The sequence below is a fragment of the Drosophila takahashii genome, chromosome 3R (genome assembly GCF_030179915.1).
Source record: "Drosophila takahashii strain IR98-3 E-12201 chromosome 3R, DtakHiC1v2, whole genome shotgun sequence".
Lineage (NCBI taxonomy): Eukaryota > Metazoa > Arthropoda > Insecta > Diptera > Drosophilidae > Drosophila > Drosophila takahashii.
In genome coordinates, this window is record NC_091681.1 from 11,486,679 (window position 1) to 11,513,877 (window position 27,199).

Consider the following 27,199-nt stretch of genomic DNA (forward strand, 5'->3'; position numbering starts at 1 on the left):
AGATTCTTATCTTGGTTGATATATATAAAAAAAATGCACACCACGTTTGATAAAAAAATATTTATTATCCATTTTATTAGTTTTCATTCATAATTTGTTGTCTCGACTTCAATGACATTCATTAACATTAACTGGTAACTCCTCATGACTTTTGCCCAAAATGTAGTTTTAGTTTTGGGGTTGCTTTACATTTCCATTTTATTTTATTTAATTTTTTGTTTTCTTTGCTTGCAGCACCAACAATATCGATATCTATATGATAAGATATAGATGTATATACAAAATGCACAACTAGATTTCGCTTTTCAGAATTCAAAATTCAAATGTTTCGTACTCTAATGCCACACTAAATGCTAAAGTTCTGATTTACTTGTATGTGTAGTTATAATCGAAGTTATTGTAGAGCAAAGGGGAAAAAATATTTAAATATCTTTTCGCATTTGGCGTGAACAAATCTTTGAGTTTGCATCTCATAAAATTATTGTACAAGTAAGATTTAAGTAGATTTTTTGGGTTTTCTGTGTAAATGTACATTTGCTTTGCTTGGTTTTGTTTTTGTATTTTACTTTTTGTTTTAATTTTAAAAGTAATCACTGTTTAGCCTCCGTTCTTTGACATTAAGTTGGTTGTGTTGCTTGTTTGTTTTGGGCAAGGCAGGAGCAGGACTTGCCGGAAAGGGAATAACTGACTTATTACTTGGTGCTGGTGCTAATGCTGGCAGCGGTCTCGCTGTTGCTGCACTGCTCGATGACGCTGTTGCCTTCCGCCTCGCTGCTGGTTGTGGTGGAGGAGCTGCTGTCGTCGTCATCCTCGTCCGCCCCTTCCCCATCCTCATCATCGTCATCGTCCTCTTCGTCCTCCTCGTCATCCTCATATACAATTTCGTTCTCGATCAATCGCATGTCCATGTCCATACTGTCGAAGGAGTCGGTTATGACACTGTCATCATCAGTCGTAGTCTCGTCCTCCTGCCCGGACGTGTCGTTATCCAGGTCCAGCTCATCATCGCCATGGCCCTGTTGCTGCGGCGAGGAGCCCTCGCTGCCGGTTTCAATGCGCATCTCCTGCATCAGCTCCTTGATTAGCTCAGTCTCAATCTCGGTCACGCCCAGGCCCAAATGTTGCTTGTTCACGTCCATCAGCACGTTCTTAAGGTTCCGGGCCAGCAGGCGCATGTGCTCATCGCTGCAGGCGCTCGGACTGGTCACATATCGAATGTAGTCCTCCAAATAATAGGTGTTGAAGCTATCACGACTGGGCTCCCCGCTGCTGAACTGCTGGTGCGTCAGCAGCAGCTGGTTGATTAGCCAGTTACGACCGCCCTTCAGCACTTCGATGGCGTCCCGTACACATTGGCGGCCCAGCTCAAAATTGCGGTACAGCGGGTAGGTGATCATGCGCCGAAGGAAGGCCACCAGCACGTCGCGGTAGTTGTCGAACTGCTCAAAGTAGCAGTACAGCGGACAGAGGATGCTGCGTGTCCATCCAGATTCGCACGTCGCCTCGTTGTTGGTCGTCCGCACGTCATAGCATATGGCCAGCAGAATGCTGATTAACCCACAATCGATCTCGTTCTGGCGCAGAATGTCGCAAGGTTGCTGCTCCCGCTGCTGCTCCCGGCTGATGTTGTGCAGCAGATGCGCCTGCTCCTGGGTCATGGAAGTTTCGTAGATTTTCGGCTTATAGCGTAGAGGATTTTGGTGACCGGACGGAACCTGTAGCTCCACAAAATTGATTTTGTACTGTTCGCGCGAAAAGCGCTTCATCTCGTCGACCACGCGCTCCTGTCGCCTTTGGATCGGGCTCATGCGATGCGGCTCCGCCACACGACATGTGGCTCTGTCCACCTGGGGAAGCATCTGTGTTTAGTTTATGGGAAAAGGGCAATTCGTACGGAAGGCTCACCTCACTCGTGTCCAGCGGACCGCTGTATTTGCTAGCGAAGCCGTAGCCAAAGTGGTTTGTCAGCTTGTAGGTACGCTCGTGGCCGTCGAGCTGCAGTTGGCACTGATCGGTGATGCGTTTGAGTTTCCATTCCTGGACCAGGGGCTCTTTGTCCGGCAAATGGGCACTGGTGGCGTCGGCCAGCGTTGGCAGGTGCAGGAATGTGGCGATGTAGTCCTTGCGCCCGCTCTTCGGCTTGGGAGCATCGCCCGTACCACCGCCGCCTCCTCTTTCGCCCCCTGATCCTTCCTGGGCGCCTGCTGTAGGCGGCAGACAGCGCAGGCAGATCTGGTAGTGATTCTCCGTCGTGTTGTACTTTATCAGCAGCGTCTTCAGCTCCCGCAGGTCGAAAGTGCGGCGGCTGTGGAATCTGTCAGCGAAAGGAAATGGAAATGCGTATTGATATCGCTGGAATTTCGCCAGTGTGGGCGTGCCAGAGTGGAGGCAGTGACTCACTTGTACAGCTTGACGTCTGCGTAGAAGTAAAGATCGTGCGCGTCCACGAATATATCGCAGTTTCTTATGCGATCCACATGCAACGCCTCCGCGCCTCCCGCTCCTGCCACCACCGACCCCGCATTCTGACCATGCTCCTCGCCAGCGGAAGAAGAAGCAGCAGCAGCTGCTGCTGGCTGGGACGACTTTAAGGACTGGCTAGCGGCAGGCGGGCGGGGTATCAGCAGCGTGCACGAGTTCTCCAGATAACTGTGTGCAATCTGTCCATTCAACATCTTATAATTTTATTACGTGCTTGCTGACTCTGCTAACTACTGTTTTTTAGTATAATTTTATTTATTTTAATGACCAGTATGACCGCCTACTCGAAACAAAAAAACCAATGCCTGTATTCTAGCTTACGTTGTGTTACGTTACGTCTCTACGGTGAGCATTTGGCTACACTCTACGTAGCTATTTTTAAGTGTACAAATTCAAGTGTATGAAATTAATTCATTTAGGACAGTTTTCTCGTCCGCGTGTTAAATTTAAAGTACGTCCCACTGTCTAAACCTACTTAATGTAGAAATTTGTACGTTGAAGTATTTATTGTAAAAGCCTAGTACTCAGTACGACGAAAACTGCTAGCTAAGCATAGGAGTAAGCGAGAGGCAAATAGGTAGCTAAAGCCTTTAGCCGGGGACTTTTTTCACCGCGGTACTCAGTTGAGCTAAGGAAATACCAAAAAAAATACAAGATTTAGCGGATGAATTCCGATGACCGTCTTTAGCCGCGGCGCAAAGAATACAAAATTTGATCTTTGGCTGTGCTTGTGCAGAAGCAGTGTACCAATAAAAAGTTATAAATGGAAGGAAAACTTCAAAAACCAATGGAAAACTGCCTGTAGGAGTTGCGGCAATACATTTCGCCATGCCCACAGCAAATTTAAAGCTTGCGACCCAGGTCGGCTCAACGTTTTGTAATATTTTAAAATTTATATTTTAAAATTGGCGGATATGTATTGCTGCAATTCCTACAGGCAATTTTCCATTGGTTTTGGTGGTTTTCATTCCATTTATAATATGTTATTGGCACACCACTTCTGCACAAACAGAAAAAATAAAAATAAAAAATTTATTCTTTGGGCCGCGGCTAAAGCCTAGTACTCAGTTCGGCTAAAAGTTTTACTAGTCGAAAAATATTAATCTTTTAGTGTGACCGAAGTTTTCGGAGTTCATCCGCAATGCATGTAGCCTGGTCTTACTCACAGCAAACATCAACTGGCGCCAATATTAAAATTTTACAAAATGTTGAGCCGACCTAGGTTGCAAGCCTTTAATTTGCTGTTGGCATGGCGATATGTATTGTCGCAACTCCTACAGGCAGTTTTCCCTTGGTTTTTGTGGTTTTTCTTCCATTTATAAATTGTTATTGGCACACCGCTTCTGCACAAACACAGTCAAAGATTAAATTTTTTATTCTTTGGGCCGCGGCTGAAGGCGTTCATCGGAATTCATCCGCTAAATTTGGTATTTTTTTGGTATTTTCTTACCATTTCCTTAGCTCAACTGAGTACCACAGTGAAAAAAAGTCCCAGTTAATGGCTTTAGCCTACCTATTTGCCTCTCGCTTACTCCTATGCTTAGCTAGCAGTTTTCGTCGTACTGAGTTAAGCCTAGTATAATATAGGCTATAATACCCTTTTTTTCAATATGCTCAACAAAATGTTTATTGGTTTTTTTTTTTTTTTTTTTTGATGATGCGGCTTTTTATATAGCATATTTTTATTTATAGCGTTGATCAACCAACTTAATGGTTATAAAACGCATAATTTAGAACATAGAAACAAATAACAGGAAACATAACATGAGTGTGGAAATAACAATTTTATAACATTGACAGTTCTACATTACTGTCCCAGGACGCGGGTTTGATAGCGTCCTCTTGTCCAGAGATCACCAGGGTGTCGACGCTTCAGCCTTCTTCTTGTGGTTGGGTTTGCCAAGGATGCAGCTAATTGATTGGAGTGGGCTAGTAGTCGGTCGTTGTAGCGGCTTGAGTGCATGTTGATTTGCTCTCTCACTGAAGGAATGTGCAGGTCACTGGCTAGGACCTCATTTCTCACGTACCACGGTGCATTTGCTATCGTGCGCAGAGCTTTGTTTTGCATTCTTTGTATCCTCAGGATGTTGGAATCCGAAGCAGTGCCCCATATTTGAATGCAGTAAGTGAGCGATGGGACAACGATAGACTTGAACAGCAACATCTTGTTACTGAGGCTGAGCGTACTTCTTCCTCTAAGCATCCAGTTCAGCTTTCGAAGCTTGGCACGACAAGTGGCTGCGACTTTGGTTATGTGCTGCCTCCACGTAAGACGCTTGTCCAAGATCAATCCCAAATACTGGGCCTGGGGGGATTGCGGGATGACTGTGTCCTGGAAATTGACCCTGGGAAGGATTTTACTTCTTAGCGAGAAGTTGCAATGCTGGGACCTGCTTCCGTTTATAGCAATATTCCATCTGGTCGTCCATTCGCTATACAGATCTAGGAAGTTTTGTGTCATTCGGGACGCTTCGATACGGCATGCTGAGTTGGAGATAAAGGCAGTATCGTCTGCATACGTCGCCAAGAGACTACCCGGTTCTCGAGGCTTTGGCAGATCGGCGGTATAGAGGGTATACAGGACGGGGCCAAGTACACTACCCTGAGGTACACCAGCTCGGATACTTCTAATAGTTGATCTTTCGCCTCTGACTTCAACCATGAAGTTTCGATCTTTGAGGTAGGATTTTAAGAGGAGAAATTGCCCAGTTGGCAAGAGAGTTTTTAGCTTGAAAAGCAAGCCATCGTGCCATACTCGATCAAAGGCCTCATTGACGTCAAGAAAGATTGCCGAACTGTACTGCTTATTTTCGAAGGCATCTATGATGTGCTGGGTTACCCGATGAGCTTGTTCGGGGGTACCGTGGTGACTTCTAAAGCCAAACTGGTGGTCTGGAATGGCATCCTGTACGCATCTTACTGCCATCATTCTGCTAAGAAATATTCTCTCGAATATTTTAGAGAATGTAGTCAGCAGACTTATTGGTCTGTAGGACGCAACAAGGTTCTCCGGTTTACCTGGCTTGGGTATCATTGATATCACAGCACACTTCCATTGGGTGGGGAAGTGGTGGATACGTAGCATGGAGTTAAAGAGGAGAACTATGAACAGAATACCTTTCTTGGGTAACGCCTTTGCAATCCTGCTGTCAATTCCGTCGAATCCTGGAGCTTTACTGCGATGGAGCTTGCGAATTTGAAGACAAACCTCTTCCGGGCTGACATGACGAATTGGTTCGATAGCTGGGGAGGGTGTTATGTGGAACTCAATTCACTTTCACCCATGGAGGCTATAATACCCAGAACAAGGTATCGATAACATAAGGGGAAAAAATATTGAGCGCTAAAAAAATTAAAAAATGTATATTAAAATAATATTATAAAATGGACATTTCGGCGTCCGTCTCCCTCGAGGTCGTGCTCCCAATCCTGGGCATCCCGTCCCAGATGGCCCAGCAGATGCTCCAGGAGATGAATCCTGTGGCCACTGGCCACGGAAGCGTGGATCTGAGGGAGCATATGAGGAATCTCATGGACGACCCGAAGCCGTTCTATCTGCATATGGACGAGCTCTTCGCCCCCGAGGTGCGTAATATCTCGAGGCTAATGTATATAGCTATCCTGACCCGACCCCCGACCATTGTTCTAGATTTGCAGCACACCCAAGATCGGATGGAAGTGCAATACCTTCGCCATCCAGTCCGTAGACGGCCTGTACTTCCGGGTCGTCTACGTGGACGTGGTGGCCGCCAATAGCTCGGAGCGTTGCAAGTTCCACTTCGAGGCTATCATGGAAAGGTTGGACAAATACAACTTGTCCCGTTACATGGTGGCGTTTGTGTCCGACGGAAATCCGATGAACAGTTTCTCCCTGGGCAGATGGACGGTGCCCAACTTGTGGGACATAACCCCGTGCTGGATTGGTTCCCGAAGACCCACGGAGAGCGAAACCGGACCTTGGAGCGGGCGTACGACGTTCGATTTGGGCGGTCGACCTTCCATGAGGCTTTCGCCGACATCAGACGGAGCCTCGAGGAGGAGGTGGATGCCATGAACGCTCGCTCGAGCTCCGGAGTGGTGCTAGAGGAGAGCCTGCGCCACCTGCACTACATGGAGTCTGCGGTTGAGAGATTTTTCGCCTCCAGTGGAGTTGACAAGTTTGACCCTAGATTCATGTCAAACAACACTCTGGAGCAAATATGAAAAAAATGGAAAGCCCTTATAAACTCAATGATGGCTCCAAACGGTCCCCTGGACGCAGACACCTTGACCGAGGAGGGTTGGGAGTTCTATCCACGAGTTATGCCCTGCTCGCCTACGTCGAGGGGTACCGCGACACCGCGTTCCCTGAGCATTAGTCTTAATACTTATATATCATCATATCATACCAAAAATACATATTCATTTGGTTTAGAATAAATTGTTGTGTTTTTGTCCGCGAACACTCCTGGGTATTCAGTTCCGGTGGATACCGGTGGGTAAAGCCTAGTACTCAGTTCGGCTAAGAGTTTCACTAGTCGAAAAATATTATTCTTATGTAGTGTGACCGAAGTTTTCAGAGGTCATCCGTATTGCATGTAGCATGGTCTTATTGTAAACCAGCTGGGTTCACAAACAGCTTGTTTGCTTAGTTTGTGTAGTGTAGCAATAGGTATTTTGCAACACTACACAAAATTAACTGATCTACAAAGTTCCTTGTCGCCATTTGTTTATCAAATCTATTCACATAATTTTCAAATTGGATATGGAGAAACCCCAAGTCGAAGTTGTGTTGGAGGAGGTTAACCATATTATCCAGGAGTTTATGGATAGCGCGCAATGCCAAAAGCTTGACTTCCCCGAGCGAGGTATGTACAGCTGCGGCAATGTATGTAATTTTCCAAAAAAAAAAAACAAGGACTGAAAATAACCGTTATTGTAATTTTTTTTACAAATAAAATCATCCATTAAATAAATGGAATTAATTTCGTTTATACTAAACAGAAAATGTAGCAATTTTTGCGATAATGGAGCTTAATGGCCAACCCATTGGCGAGCACGCTTATAGTGCATTTGATGCAGTTCCGGTCGTCGAAGAAGAGCTGCCCCGCCCCACCGAAAATACTTTTTACTAAAACAACAAGAAAAATATGAACAAAATTGATTTTTGACTTCGAAATAATGCCACAACCACAGTTTTTGAGATATTCCATGTAAGTTAGGTTCAGACAGTTTCTACATTATTTCTTTACAAAATAAGTTTGGTTTGTAAGTAATTAATGACTTTTTTCTTAGATGTTGACAAAATCCTCAAGGCGGATATAGAATTAGGTTCGCTAACAAATGCAAATAAAGCAATGGTTTTAAAATACTTACACCCAAAAAACAAACCAAAAGTTTACATTTAATGAGCGTTGTATTAAAAGTATACTAATGGTAGTAGGAAAGTGTAAGTATTAAATTAACACTAATTAGTTTAAACTTTAAACTTTGTAGTGTAAGTGCTACACCAAAGAGTATAAGGCGTAAACCTTTAGTGTAATTTGTAAACTAATTTTATTCGACTACTTAGTTTTTTATTTACACTTGTAGTTTCAAAAAAAGCTTTATGTAGTATAAAGAAAATGTAGTTTCAACGTACTACAAAATAGTTTCATGCCCACACTTTATAGTTTCAAGGTTACACTAATTATTGTAAGAGTGACAATCTGTAGCATACTTTTTATACTGACGGAAAAATTATTTTTTATGGTGTGAAACTAGGACGATAGCTATTATTTGTACATATACCTTGGTGTAAAACCAGGACAAAAGCGAGTATAGGAACACAAAAAGTGATACCAGATTTTGCGTTTTTTGACGCGTTTGTGATTATTATGATGATTTATCTGTGTGAGTTTGGTCCTGCATTCCTGTGAAATTCGTGCCGAGTCAAGATGTAAGTAAAATATTTATTTAAAATTAAAAGGTGCAATTTTTCATTTTCCTTATTGGCAAATTTTGTTTGCACTTGTGAAAAAACCATTTCAGATATTCAGAAAATGGACCACTTGACAAAGTTCCTTGATGAAAACAACTTGGACCCATGTTGTCTTATAAACTTAATAGGTAAGTTATTCAAAATATAAATCGTAACTTTTATAATTAAGAATTTATAAAATATTTTTTAGAAAAACTACAAAACGAATACCTACATACTATTTTTCCTAATCGTGAAGAAACTGCATTGCGTTCCGAGTTTAAAAATTAAAAACTAAAACTGTATATATGTAACGTATATGTGTATGTGTAAAAATAAAATAATATTTTAAAGCAATTTTATTGGGATTTTAGTTTCAAATGTATACTAACAATCTTGATAAATAGTTTAATAAGTATACTACAGCACACGAACTTAGTATAATATGTACACAAAATAGTATAAAACTGAGATTACATAGCGTTGCGTTTACACTAAATAGTATACAAAATAAACTACCAGCCTAATTTTCAGTACACTGAGTGAGTATAAAGTGTATACTCGTTAGTTTAATCTTGACAACTTCCAAAAGTTTCATTTTAACACTTCTGAAGTCATTAGGTTAATACTCAGAGTATCGAGAAATTTTTGACACTCAATAGTTTACTTTTAATGTACAAATAGTTTAGTTTCTGTGATCATTTTTTTTTTTTGGTCTAAGAAAAAGTAATTTTAAAAACCTTTGCAAAAATGGAATTGTGCACCTTTTTGGAAACTTTAAGCATTTGAAAAATGACCATTTGAATATATGCTTCGACGAAAATCATATAACTGTTAGTAGAAGGCGTTTCAAAATTTTAACTTTTCGAGCATGCGCCCACGCCACACAAATCGTTAAAACCTTATCATTGAGGGTTAACGAATTCACAAAAAGCGATCACATCCGTGCTATTGATATTGCTGAAAAAATCCAGTACACTTATAAAGCGCTAGACGCCTACAACGTTCGAAATAAATTGCTAGCGTTTAGCTGCGACAAAAACAGAGCTAACGACTCAGCAGTAGAAAATGTATTACAACATCAAATTTTCTTCGACATCCCTCATGTGATTGGTACCCTGAAAAGATCCCACAATATAAAAGGTGATAAAATTATCATAAATTTTATGAGCAACCTGATTAACTCCACAAATATCGATGAGGAATGTTGGAAATATTGCAATTGAACTTTACGAAAGAACTTTCACACAACTAAGAAATCTTTGTACACTATTAAAAGAGAAACATTTTCAAATAGATTTATCGAAAGTAAACACAATGCCTTTAGAAATTATTATGGCTAAATGTTAAAATATCATTTGTCCAAAATTGACGATAATTGTTAAAAAATACAATCGCTTTGAAAGCAATAGGGAAATGCTAGAACTAATTGTGAAGGCATTCACTTTGCTAATTGCGGGTGAAGAAGGAGTAAGTATTACTAAAATCTTTTGTGTAAGTAATTTAATTAAAATTTTTTCTTTTCGTTTTAGGAATTTAGATTTTTTTTGCCTCCACCACCACGGCGTACTACCATTGACCACCACAACGGTGACCCAGAGCACCCTGATTCCTTTAGAAATTTGATATCAGCTATTTCTAACTGTTTCTCATGCCTTACGTTGCGCAATCGATAAGTCCCGACCTTACGTCGTAAGTCCAAATCGATAACACGCACTAGCCCCACTTTGCTGAAGCGTTAGCACATTGCTCAAACGCTCGCTCCACTTGCCAGTCGCCATTATCGATTTGTGGCAGAGGAAAAATAGAGAATTAAAAAATCGCGTTTCAGCGTTAGGCACCGGTTAGAGAGCGCATAAATCGCGGCGTTAAATTGTGTAGTGCTTGTGACGTAGGAAACACCAAATCTGTACCGTTTATTTTTTCGTGGAGCTCGCGTAGCAGAATTTTCCCGTTGGAAATATTCTCAATCAATCAATACCTCTCTCTCTAGCCAGCCCATACGTGTTGTGTGTCTCTCTCTCTCCCTCTCTGTACCTACGTGTGTGTGTGTCGGTGTGGTCTGCTCCTTGGGTGCATAATTAAATTAATCAAGTAAATAAAAGCCATCGCGCGGGAGCAGGAAGAGCGAAGACAACAACAACAGCTTCATCATGACCATGGCAGGGCAAACGATCAACGACAGGCTGCTGGCCGCCCGTCACAGCCTTGCGGGCCAAGGACTCGCCAAGTCCGTTTGCAAGGCCACCACGGAGGAATGCATTGGCCCGAAGAAGAAGCACTTGGACTGTGAGTGGCCCTCTCTATCTACATTTTTCTCTCGCTCTCTCGTTGCGTAAAATCACCGTTACATTTCCTAGTTAGCACACGGAGAGAAAAAAGCATAGCCTTGATACACTGATAAAGGGGAAAGTGTATCGGTCAACCTCGAAAACATTACAGGAGTACGCACCTCAGCTCAAACCTTAATGCCAAAGAATACTTTAATAACATAGAGCTAAGAAAGTTTTTGTTTGGAAGACAGTACTCACAGGTTCTTGAAAAACGTACAAATAGCCATAAATTGTTTTGCCCCTACTAAAACTGCCTTTTGGATTCTAAAACACAAATTTCTACAGGATAAAGTGAACAAAAAATACTTATATTTTCAAGTTTAAATATAAATGAAATGTTTATTGCAGAGCAATATTTGCAAACAATCTTATTGTATTTTGATGATAAGTGAATTGCAATTTGCCAATTTAGTACATGCATATGAATAAGCGTTATCTGCCAGCGTTTGCAATCTTCAGATTATTGAAGGGAGTTGCCCAATTTAAATGAAACTTTCTGAAGTCTTTCGGATATGGTCCGCTAAGAGTTATTTATATAATATAAGATGATTTGTTACGGTTATTTTCAAAACATTAAAAAATATAGAAAAGGGTTTGGGCTTTTTTATTGAACATTTTGTAATACATTTTTTTTGGTGCATGAACAATTACAACAGTTAATACCCGCTGCAAAAGTAAAACAAATACTTATTCAGTTGCAACCAGTTCAAGTCTCTTGTCTTTCCCACTATATCTCCACATGTTTTTGTTTTTGTGTGATAAATCACAAAGTTTTCAGAAAACGAACCCACTGATTACGATCCACAGAGCTCCTCAGTTATCTACCACCACCCACAATTGCACCTGTGCCTCAGCTGCTGCTGTTTGTGGACTCTGTTCATGCCCCTCTCCTTCTATCCAACGCTCTTTCGCTCTCTCTCTAATGTTACGTCACTTTCCCACGGGTGCACGTGTGTTTGTAGGGGCTTTGAATGGCTTAAAACGCCTACGAAAGCAGCGATTGTTGTTGGTGCGGTGTCATTGCTTGCTAAATTTATGCACAAGTCTTTCCCTAATTCGCTGGATTTGCTTGGACCTTTTGGTTTCGCAAAAAATTCTAATGAGTAGAATATCTTGATGACATTCCTGTTGGAATCTGGTTTTTTGGCTAGCTCTACTTGCGTGGTGACCCCCTTTTATTTTGCTTGTTTGCAAAACTTTTCAGAGATGAGTCATCAGTTATGGGTAGTACAAGTAAACGGGAAAAAAAGAGGGCAATACTGTGGGGCGTTACTTGCCACATAAACATTGTATTTCAGTTGCCGCAGACCAACTTCTAATGAATTGGCATTTGTCAACGACTAAAAAGCTTTATGCCACATATGCTTAGACTGTGTTTTATATATTTCATTTTAGTGCACTATTTCAATAGTACAATGATCAATGCCTGTTAAAACACAGTTTGCGTACGTTTTATAGACGCACAACAGGTAGACCACATGTATTTGTTTTACCTATTTCCCCTATTTTCTTTTCCTAACGACTTTCGTCTTTAAAATAAAACCAGTTGGGCATCCACGGAAACAACAACAACAGAAGAACCAGAAACCAATCTTCAAGAACCGGGATTATTTCAACCAACAACACAAGTGGGCAATTATAATTAAAATGTGGTATCAATGGGCTGCCCTTTTCACCTACAGTAGAAGCTCGAGAAGAAATTCTTTAAAATCTTACACAATTCCTTTATATACTTATGCGTATCTTTGGTTAAATAATGTCTTCACAAGCACCCTCTAGAAAACAGGAACATATTTGTATATTAAAAAATGAATCAGCCTTTTCAGGAAATACATTTTTTTGATTCTTGCAAGTGATAAAGATTTCCTTTCGTCATAATACTATACATAATGTACATACATATGTGTACATATACAAGTGGCGGAAACGTGCCATCTGTCGTTGAGTTATATTTTGTGTTTGTCCAAGTTTAAAAGATATGCCAAATATTGAGTACCAGTGCCAACAATACAATAATAATATAAGCAAACTTATGTGCATAAAGTTAGCAATGCAACTTTTGAAAATGCAAATTTTTTTCTATCGACAATTTGCCGTTATTTATCCGTAAATTATTCGTGAAAGAAAAAAATTTGCCGCTCAATTATTTTTAAAATTATGAGATGTTCTGCTAAGTTGATATCAACTTAGCAGAACACCCCCACTAAAGTGCAAAATTTCCGAAATCTTTTTTAATGGGAATTTGCCGTTATTTATCCGTAAATGATTCGCAAAAGAAAAAATTTTGTTGCTCTTGTTTTAACATTTTTTTTTTTAAAACACATAGTTGTTCTGCTAAGTTGATATCAACTTAGCAGAACACCCCAACTAAAGTTCAAAATTTCCAAAATCTTTTCTAATGGGAATTTGCCGTTATTTATCCGTAAACGATTCGCGAAAGAAAAAATTTTGTTGCTCCTGTTTTAACATTTTTTTTTTTAAAAACATAGTTGTTCTGCTAAGTTGATATCAACTTAGCAGAACACCCCCACTAAAGTTCAAAATTTCCAAAATCTTTTCTAATGGGAATTTGCCGTTATTTATCCGTAAATGATTCGCGAAAGAAAAAATTTTGTTGCTCTTGTTTTAACATTTTTTTTTTAAAAAACATAGTTGTTCTGCTAAGTTGATATCAACTTAGCAGAACACCCCCACTAAAGTTCAAAATTTCCAAAATCTTTTCTAATGGGAATTTGCCGTTATTTATCCGTAAATGATTTGCGAAAGAAAAAATTTAGTTGCTCTTGTTTTAACCTGTGTGTGTAAAATTTCCGCGAATTCTGCTTCTGTGAGAAGCAACATCCATTTTTCATGCTTTAACATTATTAACTTTTGATTATGTGTAATTCTGTAAATAATAATGACTCAGACTCACTGCAGAAATTAATAAACCTCCAGGACGCAGAATTCGCGGTAATTTTACACATTTGACGTCGACGTCAGCAGAGCTCTGCTACCGTCCGCGTTGTACATACATATGTTAGCAGAACAACTATTATTAAAAAAAAGGTTAAAACAAGAGCAACTAAATTTTTTCTTTCGCAAATCATTTACGGATAAATAACGGCAAATTCCCATTAGAAAAGATTTTGGAAATTTTGAACTTTAGTTGGGGTGTTCTGCTAAGTTGATATCAACTTAGCAGAACAACTATGTTTTTAAAAAAAAAAATGTTAAAACAGGAGCAACAAAATTTTTTCTTTCGCGAATCGTTTACGGATAAATAACGGCAAATTCCCATTAGAAAAGATTTTGGAAATTTTGAACTTTAGTTGGGGTGTTCTGCTAAGTTGATATCAACTTAGCAGAACAACTATGTTTTTTAAAAAAAAAATGTTAAAACAGGAGCAACAAAATTTTTTCTTTCGCGAATCGTTTACGGATAAATAACGGCAAATTCCCATTAGAAAAGGTTTTGGAAATTTTGAACTTTAGTGGGGGTGTTCTGCTAAGTTGATATCAACTTAGCAGAACAACTATGTTTTTAAAAAAAAAAATGTTAAAACAGGAGCAACAAAATTTTTTCTTTCGCGAATCGTTTACGGATAAATAACGGCAAATTCCCATTAGAAAAGATTTTGGAAATTTTGAACTTTAGTTGGGGTGTTCTGCTAAGTTGATATCAACTTAGCAGAACAACTATGTGTTTTAAAAAAAAAAATGTTAAAACAAGAGCAACAAAATTTTTTCTTTTGCGAATCATTTACGGATAAATAACGGCAAATTCCCATTAAAAAAGATTTCGGAAATTTTGAACTTTAGTGGTGGTGTTCTGCTAAGTTGATATCAACTTAGCAGAACAACTATGTGTTTTAAAAAAAAAAATGTTAAAACAAGAGCAACAAAATTTTTTCTTTTGCGAATCATTTACGGATAAATAACGGCAAATTCCCATTAAAAAAGATTTCGGAAATTTTGCACTTTAGTGGGGGTGTTCTGCTAAGTTGATATCAACTTAGCAGAACATCTCATAATTTTAAAAATAATTGAGCGGCAAATTTTTTTCTTTCACGAATAATTTACGGATAAATAACGGAAAATTGTCGATAGAAAAAAATTTGCATTTTCAAAAGTTGCATTGCTAACTTTATGCACATAGCAAACTTACAAGCTTAACACTTACTCGATATCAATGGGCTTTTATTAGGGCCACCCCACTGTATTCAAAAATTCCCGAGCTTGTTCACAAGGGCCAATCAATTTTCCACATTTACTGTTTATTGAAATTTGTTTTTATTTATGTATGTATGAATCATTGTTCTGGCGCCCGTCAGCTCTTCCAAACAAAGTGAAGCAAAAGGCCGGGGAACAACTGCTCTGGCATGTGCAACGCCCCTCGATTCGTATGCAATTATTCCGCTCTGCGACAAACATTTTTGAACTAAAATATGAATTGATTCGAACGGGACCGCATGATAGTAGACACAATGGGTTTCAACGCTTATCATCGGCACTTTTCCGTCCCTAACTGATTTGACTTCAATTTTTAGCTTGAATGGCGTCCGCAAAGAGAAGACGAAGATAAGCCAACAACAACTAAGAGTCGCGACCGATAATGGGTCGCAAAAACATGGTGATTAAATTTATGGGAGGATTGCTCTTACAACTCCGGTCACCAAATTAATTTCTTGTTCTGAGAACATTTAAGTTTTCTCTCAAAAAAGGGTATTCACAAAAGTGCTTTTATCGTTTTTTTTAAATTAAAGTTCTTTAATTTATCAGACGTTTGCCTAACATTCCTGAACACCACTTATACGTTCCACACTTTAAAAAATTTTCAATTGTTATAAGTGATTGGCAAAATATTCGAATCATATTTTTGTGTGGTGAGAAATCATTAAATATATTATACAAGAACTTTAAATTGCATAGAGTCCTTCGAAAGATCATTTGTGTTTTTTAGTAACTTTTAAAGGCATCGTTTCCTAACAGTTTTATGATGAGCATTTCTTTGGGAAATTAGGAAACTTATAATTTTTTGTTATAAGGACTACAAACTCATTTTATTAATATAATAATTGTTTTTCCATTGTTTTCTTGCAGATTTGGTGCACTGCACAAACGAGCCGAATGTGTCGATACCTCATCTGGCCAATTTACTTATCGAGCGTTCTCAGAATGCCAACTGGGTTGTCGTCTACAAGTCGCTGATAACCACACATCATCTGATGGCATATGGCAATGAGGTTTGTATTTGTATATTTATCTACTTGTATATGTACTATTTGTACAAAGCTTGGGGGCGTATAACATTTTTTTGGTATTTTTCTTTTATTCTTACTTTCATTGAAGCGTTCGTAATGAGGTAATCTATTTTGCTTAATTTCATATAGGGAATGTGGGCACTGTCCATAGAAAAGGTCACGTACGGTACAAGATTCTTTATATTTGTTTTCTTCTGTTGACTCTCTTTAATGTTTAATAATTACTTGCGCATCACGATTTTTGTATGCCCTCTGACTTAGTTTATCGTCGTGTATTCTTTCATTATTTGGGGGCATAATAAAAAAAAAGAAATTAATGAAGTAATATTAATTGTTCTTATAGAGATTAAAATGAAAGTATGGTTAGCTCTATGAAATCTATTTTCTTGATACGTAGGCCCCTCAAAATGTATATGTAACTGCATAAGTTTGGAAATGCTTAGAATATTTTTGGAAATACCGATAACGTTAATGGTTCTGGAAAACATGCACTTGTATGTTTAAACGAATACTAACACATACTAACACATATTTATATTTAATTTTTATCGTATTTAGGTTTTATATTTTGTGTGTATCATATATTTACCAAATGTTTAATGGTCCTTTCCGAAATCTTTTCAGCGTTTTATGCAATATCTGGCCTCGAGCAACTCTACATTTAATCTCAGCTCCTTTCTGGATAAAGGAACTGTACAAGGTATAACGAAAATTTCCATTCAAATACTTAAAAAGTGTTTCATACGCATCAAAGATTTAATCGAGTTACCAATTTAAAATTTTAACTAATGCTTACATTTATCATTCCTCTCTCATTCTCTCTTCTCATGCAAATGCTGCGCGAACGTTTGGCTTGATCATTTGTACTTTTATTTATTTAACCATAATTTCTAAACAAAAATGTTTAATTCCGAAATGCGCTGCTTACTGACCCACATACCACACACAAAATGCTGGCTAACAACAACTTGAAAAATGCAATTATTCAAACTAAATATTCAAAATCAAACAATATAAACCTTATACAGATGGTGGCATGGGCGTTCCGGGTGGCAGAATGGGTGAGTATAATATAGAAGCTATTAGCAATTGGCTGCAACTTTTTCTTTATCCGGGGTTATAGACATTTTATTCTTATCTGGTTGTTACTAAAATTCGTTTTAGTTATGAATGAAAGCAAAATTAACTAACCAACAGACTGTTGTTTTTAAGTTTTGTATTTGGCATTACCTAAATTATGTGTGACCTAAATATGCCAAATTTCGTGAACCTTTTCTAATAGTTTGCCAATCAACAGGTTATGATATGTCGCCCTTTATTCGGCGCTACGCCAAATATTTGAATGAGAAATCGCTCTCCTATCGAGCCATGGCCTTTGACTTTTGCAAAGTCAAGCGAGGGTAAGTAAAGCCCCTTAGTGTTTAATTGAGTTATAATTGATTTGCTTTGTAATCTATCATTTTAGCAAAGAGGAGGGCTCGCTGCGTAGCATGAACGCGGAAAAACTTCTGAAGACTTTGCCAGTTTTGCAGGCACAATTGGATGCGCTTCTGGAGTTCGATTGCCAATCCAACGATTTGTCCAATGGTATTTATATCTTTAATAATTGCTTAAATTGTTTTGTAACTTGGATCCATTTTAGGCGTCATTAATATGAGTTTTATGCTTTTATTCCGCGATCTCATACGTCTGTTTGCTTGCTACAATGATGGCATCATTAACTTGCTTGAGAAATATTTTGATATGAACAAGAAACATGCGCGCGATGCTTTGGATCTCTACAAGAAGTTCTTGGTGCGCATGGATCGTGTTGGAGAGTTCTTAAAGGTTGCTGAGGTTGGTAACTCCTTTGAGAAAATGTATAATATATATTTACATTTGTATGTTCTGTTTGCAGAATGTGGGCATTGACAAGGGTGATATTCCCGATTTGACCAAGGCGCCCAGCTCGTTGCTAGATGCTTTGGAGCAGCATTTGGCCACGCTGGAGGGCCGAAAAGTATCCGCTGCTAACACGCCCACGCAGTCATCGAGGTTCGTTGGTCTAACAGCCCGTTGAAATTTTCATATTAGATGTTTTGTAATGGTTTTATATTTTAAACTCCTTTAACTCGATAAAAGATTCAGGCAGGATCATGTACTATCCTAGCATAGCCTGTGTAGCTAAAAGTGTATGACAATTCATACTTACTTTATTTTTCCTTTATAAATTATTACTGTCTCTAGCAGAATCATAAGAAAACAACGAAAATTGAAGACAATTTAAAGCAGTTTAATAGCTTCAAGACTTGAAATTCAAGTCTAAGGATAATCTTTGCATAGATCAGTTGTAAATTGCTATAATAACTACTGAAATCCTTTACGGCCAGACTTTAGTAGACATTAAATACATAATGCGGATAATCATGTTGACGAATCGTGCCGAGTATACTCCGAATCGTACAACAACCGTAGGAAAGTTTCCTCTTATTTTTAAGAATTTGCGGTTACATTTTTTAATACTCAAGAATAGAAAAACTCGTATCGTTAAAGACAAAAAATCCTCGTGTTATCACGGTCCATATTGGTTCCTCTTCTTCCAAAGAGTTCGAGTTTGATATTCGAAAAGGAGTACAGCGATGCCGATGCCACCGATTTTTCGATGCCATTTTTGACAGTTGAAATCGGCATCACCGAGTAGTAATCGAGTATGTTGTTACTTACTCGTAAAGGTCTCGAGTTGGCATACAAGAATCAGTGTAGACATTATCTTTGGGTTCGGATTTTTGGAGTTTGATTGTTGTTTAATTAATATTTATAATTTATTTCTACAGAATATTATTTTCTTTGTTGTACACAAACATCTTTACTTTTATTTTGGACTTCTTTTTTTTTTATTTCTATGATTTTTCTTGGTTGTTTTCGATGCCTGGCAAACATTAGCAATCAGCGCAATGTAAAATCCGCTGTCTCTGCACTCTCTTCTACCAGCTCGGCATTTGGTACTGCGGCTGCGTCTAGCAAATTCGATACCACCAATGGCATAGACGAGCAGCTCAAGGCCCAGGTGCTGGCCGAGGAGGAGGCCGCCATGAACCAGTACAAGGTGAGTTGTGTAGACGAAATGTCCATTTGATGACCCAGTTCTTAATCGACCTATCTGCCTGTTTCTCCGCTAGTCCAAGGTATCGTCGCCCACCAGCAGCGGTGCTGCTGGCGCTAGCGCTGCACTAACAAATCCATTTCTATCGTCTCCGCCAGCCGCACAGGCTGGCCAGCCGATAGTTGATCTGTTCGGTGCCGCGTCGGCACAGCCCGCTGCTGCTGCAGCAGCCACGAAGGCCTCCGACGATCTGCTGCAGTTGGGCAATCCCTTCGCCGATATGTTTGACGCCAGCGGTGGCGGCGGAGCAGCCGCTGCAGGAGCCACAGGTGCTGCACTTAATGCCAATAATTTGTGGATGCATAATAATGGTAGCATGTTATAATTTTCTTATTATTTCGTCCTAAGTTCTTTTCTAGCGTTTATGATTTAAGTTACGTTTATTTCGTGCTGTACATAGGTTAAAATCGGTGTGTAAGTGTAGTGATCTGACATGTTTATATTGTCGTATACGTAAAAATCAGAGCTATGAGGAGCGCACTTTCTGGCGCTCTAGACGCCCCTCACCCTCTGTCTGTCTCTTTATCACTCCGGCCTAGCCGTCTGTTTGCACCAGACTTTCATGCACCATTATCCATACTTGTAATCATAATAGTATATTTTTTATTAATTCAATTATTTACGTTAATTATTTTTGTAAGTTTTTATTTTTTTTGAATTCTTGTCTAATGTATGGTTACTCTTAATTTTTTCATCACTGTTTTTTTCCAACCCGAAACAAAAACGACAACAACTTCAACAACGATACCGAAAACAACTCCTCGAATACCAAAAAACCAAACCAATCGCTTATCTTCCAAAACACGCCAACGACCATCGCCCACCGTCCACCGCCCACACAACACCCAACAAAACTGAATACAAAACCACAAAAAAATATCAAAAATATACAAACAAACATAGGTTTCAATGGCGCTTCAGTTTCCTCCGCTGCTGCTACAAATGCATTCGTTTCCGATAGTAATTTCTCATCCGTTTTTGGTAATACGGAACCGGCAGGTAAGTTTCTAAATGACCTACAGTCTTCATTCATTCCTAACTGCAAGCTACAATCTAATCCTAAGAATACATATTTTAATACTTAATATGCCGTCACTAATAAAACGCTTATTTATTACTAACTATTCAAAATTAAGTGAAAATCGGAGCGTTTCACTTAAGTTTACCAATTGATTGAAATTATAGAAATGCTAATAATACCATCTAACTTTGGTGTGTTTGAATTATGCTGAAATAAATGTTAGCATGTTTTTTTATATTCCTCATTTAATTCCACCTTTAAAGTAATTAAATCACCAAGCTAGGGAGTGCTCTATATTCCGTATCGTTAATGGGGGGTTTTCAATGTTCAACATCTCTTTTACAACTTGAGGGATGATTACTGAATTGGTTTTGCTACCCGTATTTCTCAATGTTAGTTTAATAATAATATTCGATCATTTAAAAATTATAATTTGTTTATATTTATTTTAATTGTTATCCTGTAAATGTTTGCGTTGAATTTCACACAGTTTCGACGTCGTTGCCAAATCCATTTTTCGATGATATGTCGTTGCCCCAAGCCCCACTCGCTGCTGCATCTGTTGCTGCGCCCTTTGGCAACAATATCAATTTCATGGATCAACAGCTGCAGCAACAACAGCAAGCGGCACTATATGTGCAGCAGCAGCAGCAACAGCATTTGCAACTACAGCAGCAGCAGCAACACAGCCAGCAGTTGCAGCAACAACAAGCGATATTGCCACCTTCCATCTCAGCAGCTCAGTTTCCACCAGGTGAACCATTGCCGTTCCTCGATGAAAAACGAATACGAAAACAAAAACCATTAACCACAAGCATATCTTGCCCCGCGTGCTTTGTTTCTGTACAAAGCTTGCTCCATCACTGGCTTGTAGTGCTGCAGCAGACACTGAATTTTCTCTCTCAGCATCCAAGATCCTCCGAGCTTTGTCCTGTGCCACAGATGCTCATTTACACCAACCAGAACACGCTTTGCCCACTGTTGTCTGCTCGTGTTTTGTAGTTATTTTGTCCATTTTACCTGTCTGTAATCGATTATGGAGTGGTTCTGTCATTGACAAGAAATCTGCGTTGTTGTCCCTTTACCTAAGTTTTTCTTTTATTTTCTAGCCCTTTAATACAACTTGATTTTCGTGTTGAAAAATATTTTAAAAGTTACTTTTTGTGGATGTTTAATGTGATAATTGTGTTATACTTCAATTGTTATTTTATCTTCTGTGTGAAGTTCCGCTAAAGGAATTTATGTATTCCGGATAAGCTAGTTTAATGTCCAATTTTTTTTTTTGCTTTTTGGGTCAGAACTTTTCCTAAACTCTCCGAAGTCATCCTTTCTATAATATCTGCTTACCGTCTCTAACCAATTGTTATACATAACATACACCTAAAAAATTCTAAATTTTAATAGAATAAGAATATTCTTTCTTGGGTTCATTGTGTAAATAATATTTTCATCTGTTATGTGTTCGTAGATAACAACCTATTACTAATCCTATGTCAAAAATCATTAGAAATCGAAAAATCCCAAACAATTATATATATATTATGCAAATTCATGTTATTTATTTTGTAAATGTTATTTTTTCTCTTTTTCTCTTTCTTATGTTCTTATGTACTGAACGTAAAAAACAAAAATATCAAAACTAAAAACAACCTCACATTGTCTCATGTTAATGTTGGTGGCACAAATCCATACTTGAACATTTAAAATCTCTATGAAACGCTAAAAAATATTTGTGTGTTTTACAATTACGCTGGCAAAATGAAAAAAAAATGAAAACAAAAAACATTTTAAACCAAATGTTAAATCTCGACGGCAACAAAATCTCAACGCTAACTCAACAAACATCAAAAACAAAATCCTTTGGGCTCATCGGCTTCATTGTTTATGCATATCTACTATATATATACCATTGTGTTTGTCTCTGTGTATAAATGTCTGCTAAAAACGGTGCATTGGCTTTGGCTATCCCAAAACAACCATATCGTCTGAAATGTAAAAACGTATCAAAGGCTTCGATGCCTTGGGCGATGTTCTCAAGCCGGCCTCCGCCAGCAACAACAGCAATCAAATGAACGTTGTCGCCACAGGTTACTCCAGCAATAGCAGTTCGATCCTAGCGTTACAACAGCAGCAACACCACCAGCAACACCAACAACAATTGCACCAGCAGCAACAGCAGCAGCCACCGGCTGGCACTGGAAAGATAATTACCGGCGACTTGGATAGTTCACTAATGTCACTAGTTGATAACTTAAATATAAACAAAACGGCAAGTGCAAAGTGAGTAAAACGAGCCAGTATAATGACGATATATGTATGTGCGTGCGTTCGAAAGTGAAGCCAAACCAGAAAGTTGATCAGTATCCATGTTGTCTCATCACCATTAGTTCACTCGCAGTAGATGGTTAAATCGTATCCCTAATGGTCTCCAAATTCGACCGATTAAAGATCAAGTTCCACTTCCGAACAAACAGCTCCTTTGACGATCCCCCCATCCAAAACTAAAACCTCCTGCCTTCGCCATCCGAACTGACCTTCCCGTCCATAACACCATATTCATGTTCCATATGTGTACATAACGTCCATCCAAAAAATAGTTCGATATCACGCAGAAATCTGTTTAGATAGAAAAACTCCAAAATTCAAATGCCGTGTTCATTGACGTCGTCTATATATCATTACTCTCTTACCCCATTATTCTCATAGACCTGTGCAATGGAATTCACCTAAAAACACAGCGAAACCAGGTGCTAATTGGACACCCCAACCAATGGCGGCTACTACTGGTGCTGGCTATCGTCCAATGGTGAGTTTTGCCTACTCTAACTCTACTCTCTACTGTCTACCGAACTACTCTACTCAAAAATTACCAAAAACTACTCGAAAGAATCCGATAAAAAAAAGCCAAACTCTACGTTGCCTCGAATTTGTTCGAACTTAACGAGAGACTAAAAGAAATAATTCGAATACACTAAGGTCGTGCCGAAGCAGATAAAAAATATGAGAAAAACAATGCCAGAGAAGAAAACATAACACACTTTATTTACTTATCTAAATGCATTGTTTTTCCCTATCATTATTTTACGATTTTGTGTCACCTAACACTTTAGGCTACACTTCATGTACAGTACACTATTTTACCTAATTTGATGTGAAGTACGTTATCAAAATTAATGTTTATTTATTAATTGCACAATCAGTATGGATTTACAACTTCAGCTACTTGGTTCTCTTGATTTGCCGTATAGCCTGATCTCTATAAACATTTTCTCAGCTTGCTTAAAATTTTCTTGATAGAATTGAAAGTAAATTATTATATTTATTCTTCCATCATTACCGCAGTCCACTTTAAATTTCTAAGTGTTGTTTATTTCTTATTTTATAATTGTCCTTGCGGGTTGTAAGTTAAGACTTAATTTTGTTCACACAATATTTTGGCCCTGATTTTCATACAACCCACCTAATACAACATAATGACAGCAATCCGCACCAGAACACAAGCACTAGGGATAATTTTAGTGGCACATCTTGGCGAGCAGGTCAACGGGCTACAACGATGGGTTCATTAAGTCTCAACAGAAAATACACGCAGGCCAAAAACGACAGATCACAAATTTCCATTTTATATTTTTAGTTTATTATTATTTTGATTTTTATTTAGCATTTTAACGAAGTATATATAAACTATGAACTACTTTCTTTTCTTTATTTTATGTTTGCTTTATATCTCAACTATCCCAACGCATACCGCAAAATCGAAAATCGTTAACCGAACCGAATCAAATTGAATCACAACTAAATATATATTGAAACTAATCAAACAAACAACAACAACAACGAATCACGTATGGCAACTCACGCTGCGCCTGTGTTAATGCTGTCTGTATGTGTATGTGTGTTTGTGATATATCAATATATATTCTATCAATATGCCAATATATATATCAATATGCAATACGTAGGCACATGGCATGACCGTAAGTCCTGCGCCAATCACAATCAATCATCCGTATATACATGCTAGTTATCCTGTAATGCCAAATTATATGCAGGTAAGATGATGCTGAAACCAACGAAATGAACCAAAAACATTACAAATTATGAAACAGAATGAAAAATTATAAATAAATATTATTTTGATTTTTACCTGAGTTGCCGTTTTTCCTCATAAGGAATTAACTTAACTTATTATTTGTTTTTAAATGCCTTTTCGTTCCATTGCGTTAAACAATCGAAAATCTATCATCTCCAGCACTATAGCGTATAAACGCGACCTATACGCCAGTTAACTCTCTTCTAACTTTCAAAGAAAACCCGACATATTTCCTGTTTTGGTTACCGGCCACAAACGCGTATCCCTCCTCTGTGGTTCTCGTCTCTGAACAAAATTGTATTATAATCTTGCACTATTATGCGTTAATTTATTATTTTCTTTTGTTATAATTTTGTAAAACATATTTTTAGTAGACATTCAGTTATAAAGCAAGTTACTGTTTCACTTGTCTGTAGTCCTCACTACCTTCCGTATAATTCCCATGTAGAGACTGTTTTCCAAGAAGCCCAACCGACAACTCTTTTTCCTGCCACTGATTTTGTAGCATTGCGTCTATCATAGCAGTTTATAAGTATTGCCCATTCCAGTGCATGAATTTCAATTGAACATACATTTTACGCACATTTTTAACGCCTGTTTCAACGACTCTTGTAGGGAATGCCGGTGATGGGCCAGCCAAGTATGATGGGGCAGTCAGCAGCCCCTTTGACTGGGGCGCAACCGACGATGATGGCGGCGCCGCACAGTAATGCGACGGGCATCATGCAACCCATCCAGCCAACGCAGAATGGCAGCAATAAAGGCGTCCCAATCGACCCATTTGGTGCGTTATAAGCGGTCCCCAAGGAGCTCATGCGTGCAACCCCCTCACTCACTCAATTTAAGCGCTCTAACCTCATAGACAGCAAACATCAAACCACACTCACAGACATAAAAGCGTAATAAAATATTAAACAGAACAATTATTATATATTATATACATGTGCAAGTGAAAATTAAGAACTTGAAATTGCATTATATAAAATGTTTACACTATGCTACAGAAACAATATATAAAGTTTATGGAAACAGCAAAAAAAGCAAACACAAAAGAAACGGAAGCAGATAAGGAAATTATATTATAATGTTGAACATTGAGCAAACACGAAAACAAATGCTATATACATATATATATTTATATTATTACTATTTAAATGAAAAACAAATCAGTTTGACTATTTATATGTATACACCAATTTATATACTACGCTAAAACGAATGAAGAAATGCAGAAAGCAAAAACGAAAAAATTTCCATAAATAGCTAACGGAAAGTAACCTATGTGAAATATACCTATGAACTCTAAGATAAGTCTATACAAAACCTGTAGTTGTGTCCTACGCCAATCACTAAACACACGTTGAATTATCTAGTGGACCTATGTTAACTGTCTCAAAGCAGTAGAATGATTAAACATGAAACTGATTCAGAAATGATATTTTCAAACTCAGTTCAAGTGCTTGCACAGCTTAACGTAATACTTTGCAATATTTTAATCCGTCTATCAATGTTTTTCTGTTATTTTTAGTCAATTCTGGTGGCTAAATACCTATTATATGTTTTAAATTGTTATTAAGCAAATTATGATTTGTTGAAAGGAAAATATTTGTAAATGCATTCCAAACTAGCTTCAATTTTGTCCAAATTTAATTTGCAAAGAAGATAAACATTTGTAATTATTAAGTATTATTTAACAAATTCAAACAACGCTGGTGTAAAATGTGTTGATAATATGTTTAAATTCTAGAAAAAACCGCAACGTTTATTTAATATGTGTTATACTTTAGTGCGTACGTTGTATTAGACATTTATTCAATTGCTTCTGAGCGATACGAAACTGACATCATATACGTAGTTCATTTCATGTATAAAGCATAAGACGTGTTTTGTAGAACTTTTCCTACAGCCCAACACGCTGAACTATGTTTAAATAAAATTTATATAAATTGTACAATATTTTATTTTTATTATTTGTTAATTTTGTGCGGCACTGGAATTTAATTGCCAAAATCAAACAAATTAATTGACTTCCAAATCGTTTATCAACTCCAACCCACCACCCCTTCAGTGTGTAACTTTTTGATGGTTCAAAGGTTTCTTCAACTAGCTTCACATCCAATCCCAATTGCTTTTAATTCTGTCGCTTCTGTCCTTAAGATTATATAGCAGTAGCTATAAGCAAAATCTGTCAACCCTTCGCCATTGCCCTTGAATTTTTTCAGAGTTTTTTTTCGACTTGAGCAGAAAAGTATGCTATATTTTTGCACCAGCCAAAATGCAATTTTATTGCTCACCAAAGTAGGCAGCAGTTTATTGAAGAATACAAAATAAGGTTGACCAGGACTTGCGATTTATGCATCTCCTCAAATGGGTTAGGTGGGTCAACTCTCGTAGGCGAAGAACATCGTAAATGCAATAATCGTTAGATGCAAACAATCATGTATGGAATTTTCATTAAAGCTAAAGCTAAACCGAATCAATGTAAATGTAGCTAAATTATACACTCAAAAATGACAAAAAAATGTTTCATGACAATATTTATACGCTGGTGTTTGAGCTAAACTATACTCATACTTAGGACTAACTAACTTACAACTACAATTACTGTCTACACGAAGCACGCGTCTAGAACCCACGGAACAAAAATTAATAGCCAACTGCGACCACTTGTTGATGATTCGAATGATGAAATTTAGCAAAAGAACAAAACGCAGTTAGTTGTATTTGTCCGACAATTTTTAATGAAAAACGCTTTGAGGGTTGGCTTACCAAATCGAACTGTATCTTGTAGATAACCATAGATCGTGCAATGCAGATTATATACTACTAAGAACTATTTATGTTTGAATCAAAATGTTACTGTGTCTCTATTGGTTTGTGTATTCTCTCTAAAAAGAACCCTACTAAAAATAAATAAGAACACCAAACAAATTAAGATATTTTTGTCA

General features: G+C 38.0%; 2 protein-coding genes across 19 annotated transcripts; one reads left to right on the forward strand and one right to left on the reverse strand.

The window, feature by feature from the left end:
• Window positions 1-45: 45 nt before the first annotated feature.
• On the reverse strand, window positions 46-2,782 carry LOC108068251 (protein SHQ1 homolog). The gene is made up of 3 exons (XM_017157709.3): window positions 2,401-2,782; window positions 1,906-2,314; window positions 46-1,847 (listed from the first exon to the last, which is right to left on the reverse strand). The coding sequence occupies exons 1-3, from the start codon at window positions 2,673-2,675 to the stop codon at window positions 693-695; spliced, it is 1,839 nt and encodes a 612-aa protein (XP_017013198.2). The 5' UTR covers window positions 2,676-2,782; the 3' UTR covers window positions 46-692.
• Window positions 2,783-10,165: 7,383 nt separating this feature from the next.
• lap (phosphatidylinositol-binding clathrin assembly protein lap) lies at window positions 10,166-27,182 on the forward strand. Of its 18 annotated transcripts, none has more exons than XM_017157659.3 (16): window positions 10,166-10,708; window positions 15,835-15,977; window positions 16,620-16,695; window positions 17,024-17,056; window positions 17,293-17,395; window positions 17,461-17,582; window positions 17,638-17,831; window positions 17,893-18,029; window positions 18,966-19,080; window positions 19,154-19,448; window positions 20,041-20,136; window positions 20,649-20,912; window positions 22,168-22,438; window positions 22,865-22,964; window positions 24,121-24,210; window positions 24,867-27,182. In XM_017157659.3, the coding sequence occupies exons 1-16, from the start codon at window positions 10,573-10,575 to the stop codon at window positions 25,044-25,046; spliced, it is 2,355 nt and encodes a 784-aa protein (XP_017013148.1). In that variant the 5' UTR covers window positions 10,166-10,572; the 3' UTR covers window positions 25,047-27,182. The 18 variants fall into 18 exon arrangements, with proteins under 18 accessions (XP_017013148.1, XP_017013152.1, XP_017013153.1 ...); XM_017157663.3 differs by having other exon boundaries at window positions 19,154-19,406; XM_017157656.3 differs by having other exon boundaries at window positions 10,167-10,708; window positions 18,918-19,080.
• The last annotated feature ends 17 nt before the right edge of the window (window positions 27,183-27,199 follow it).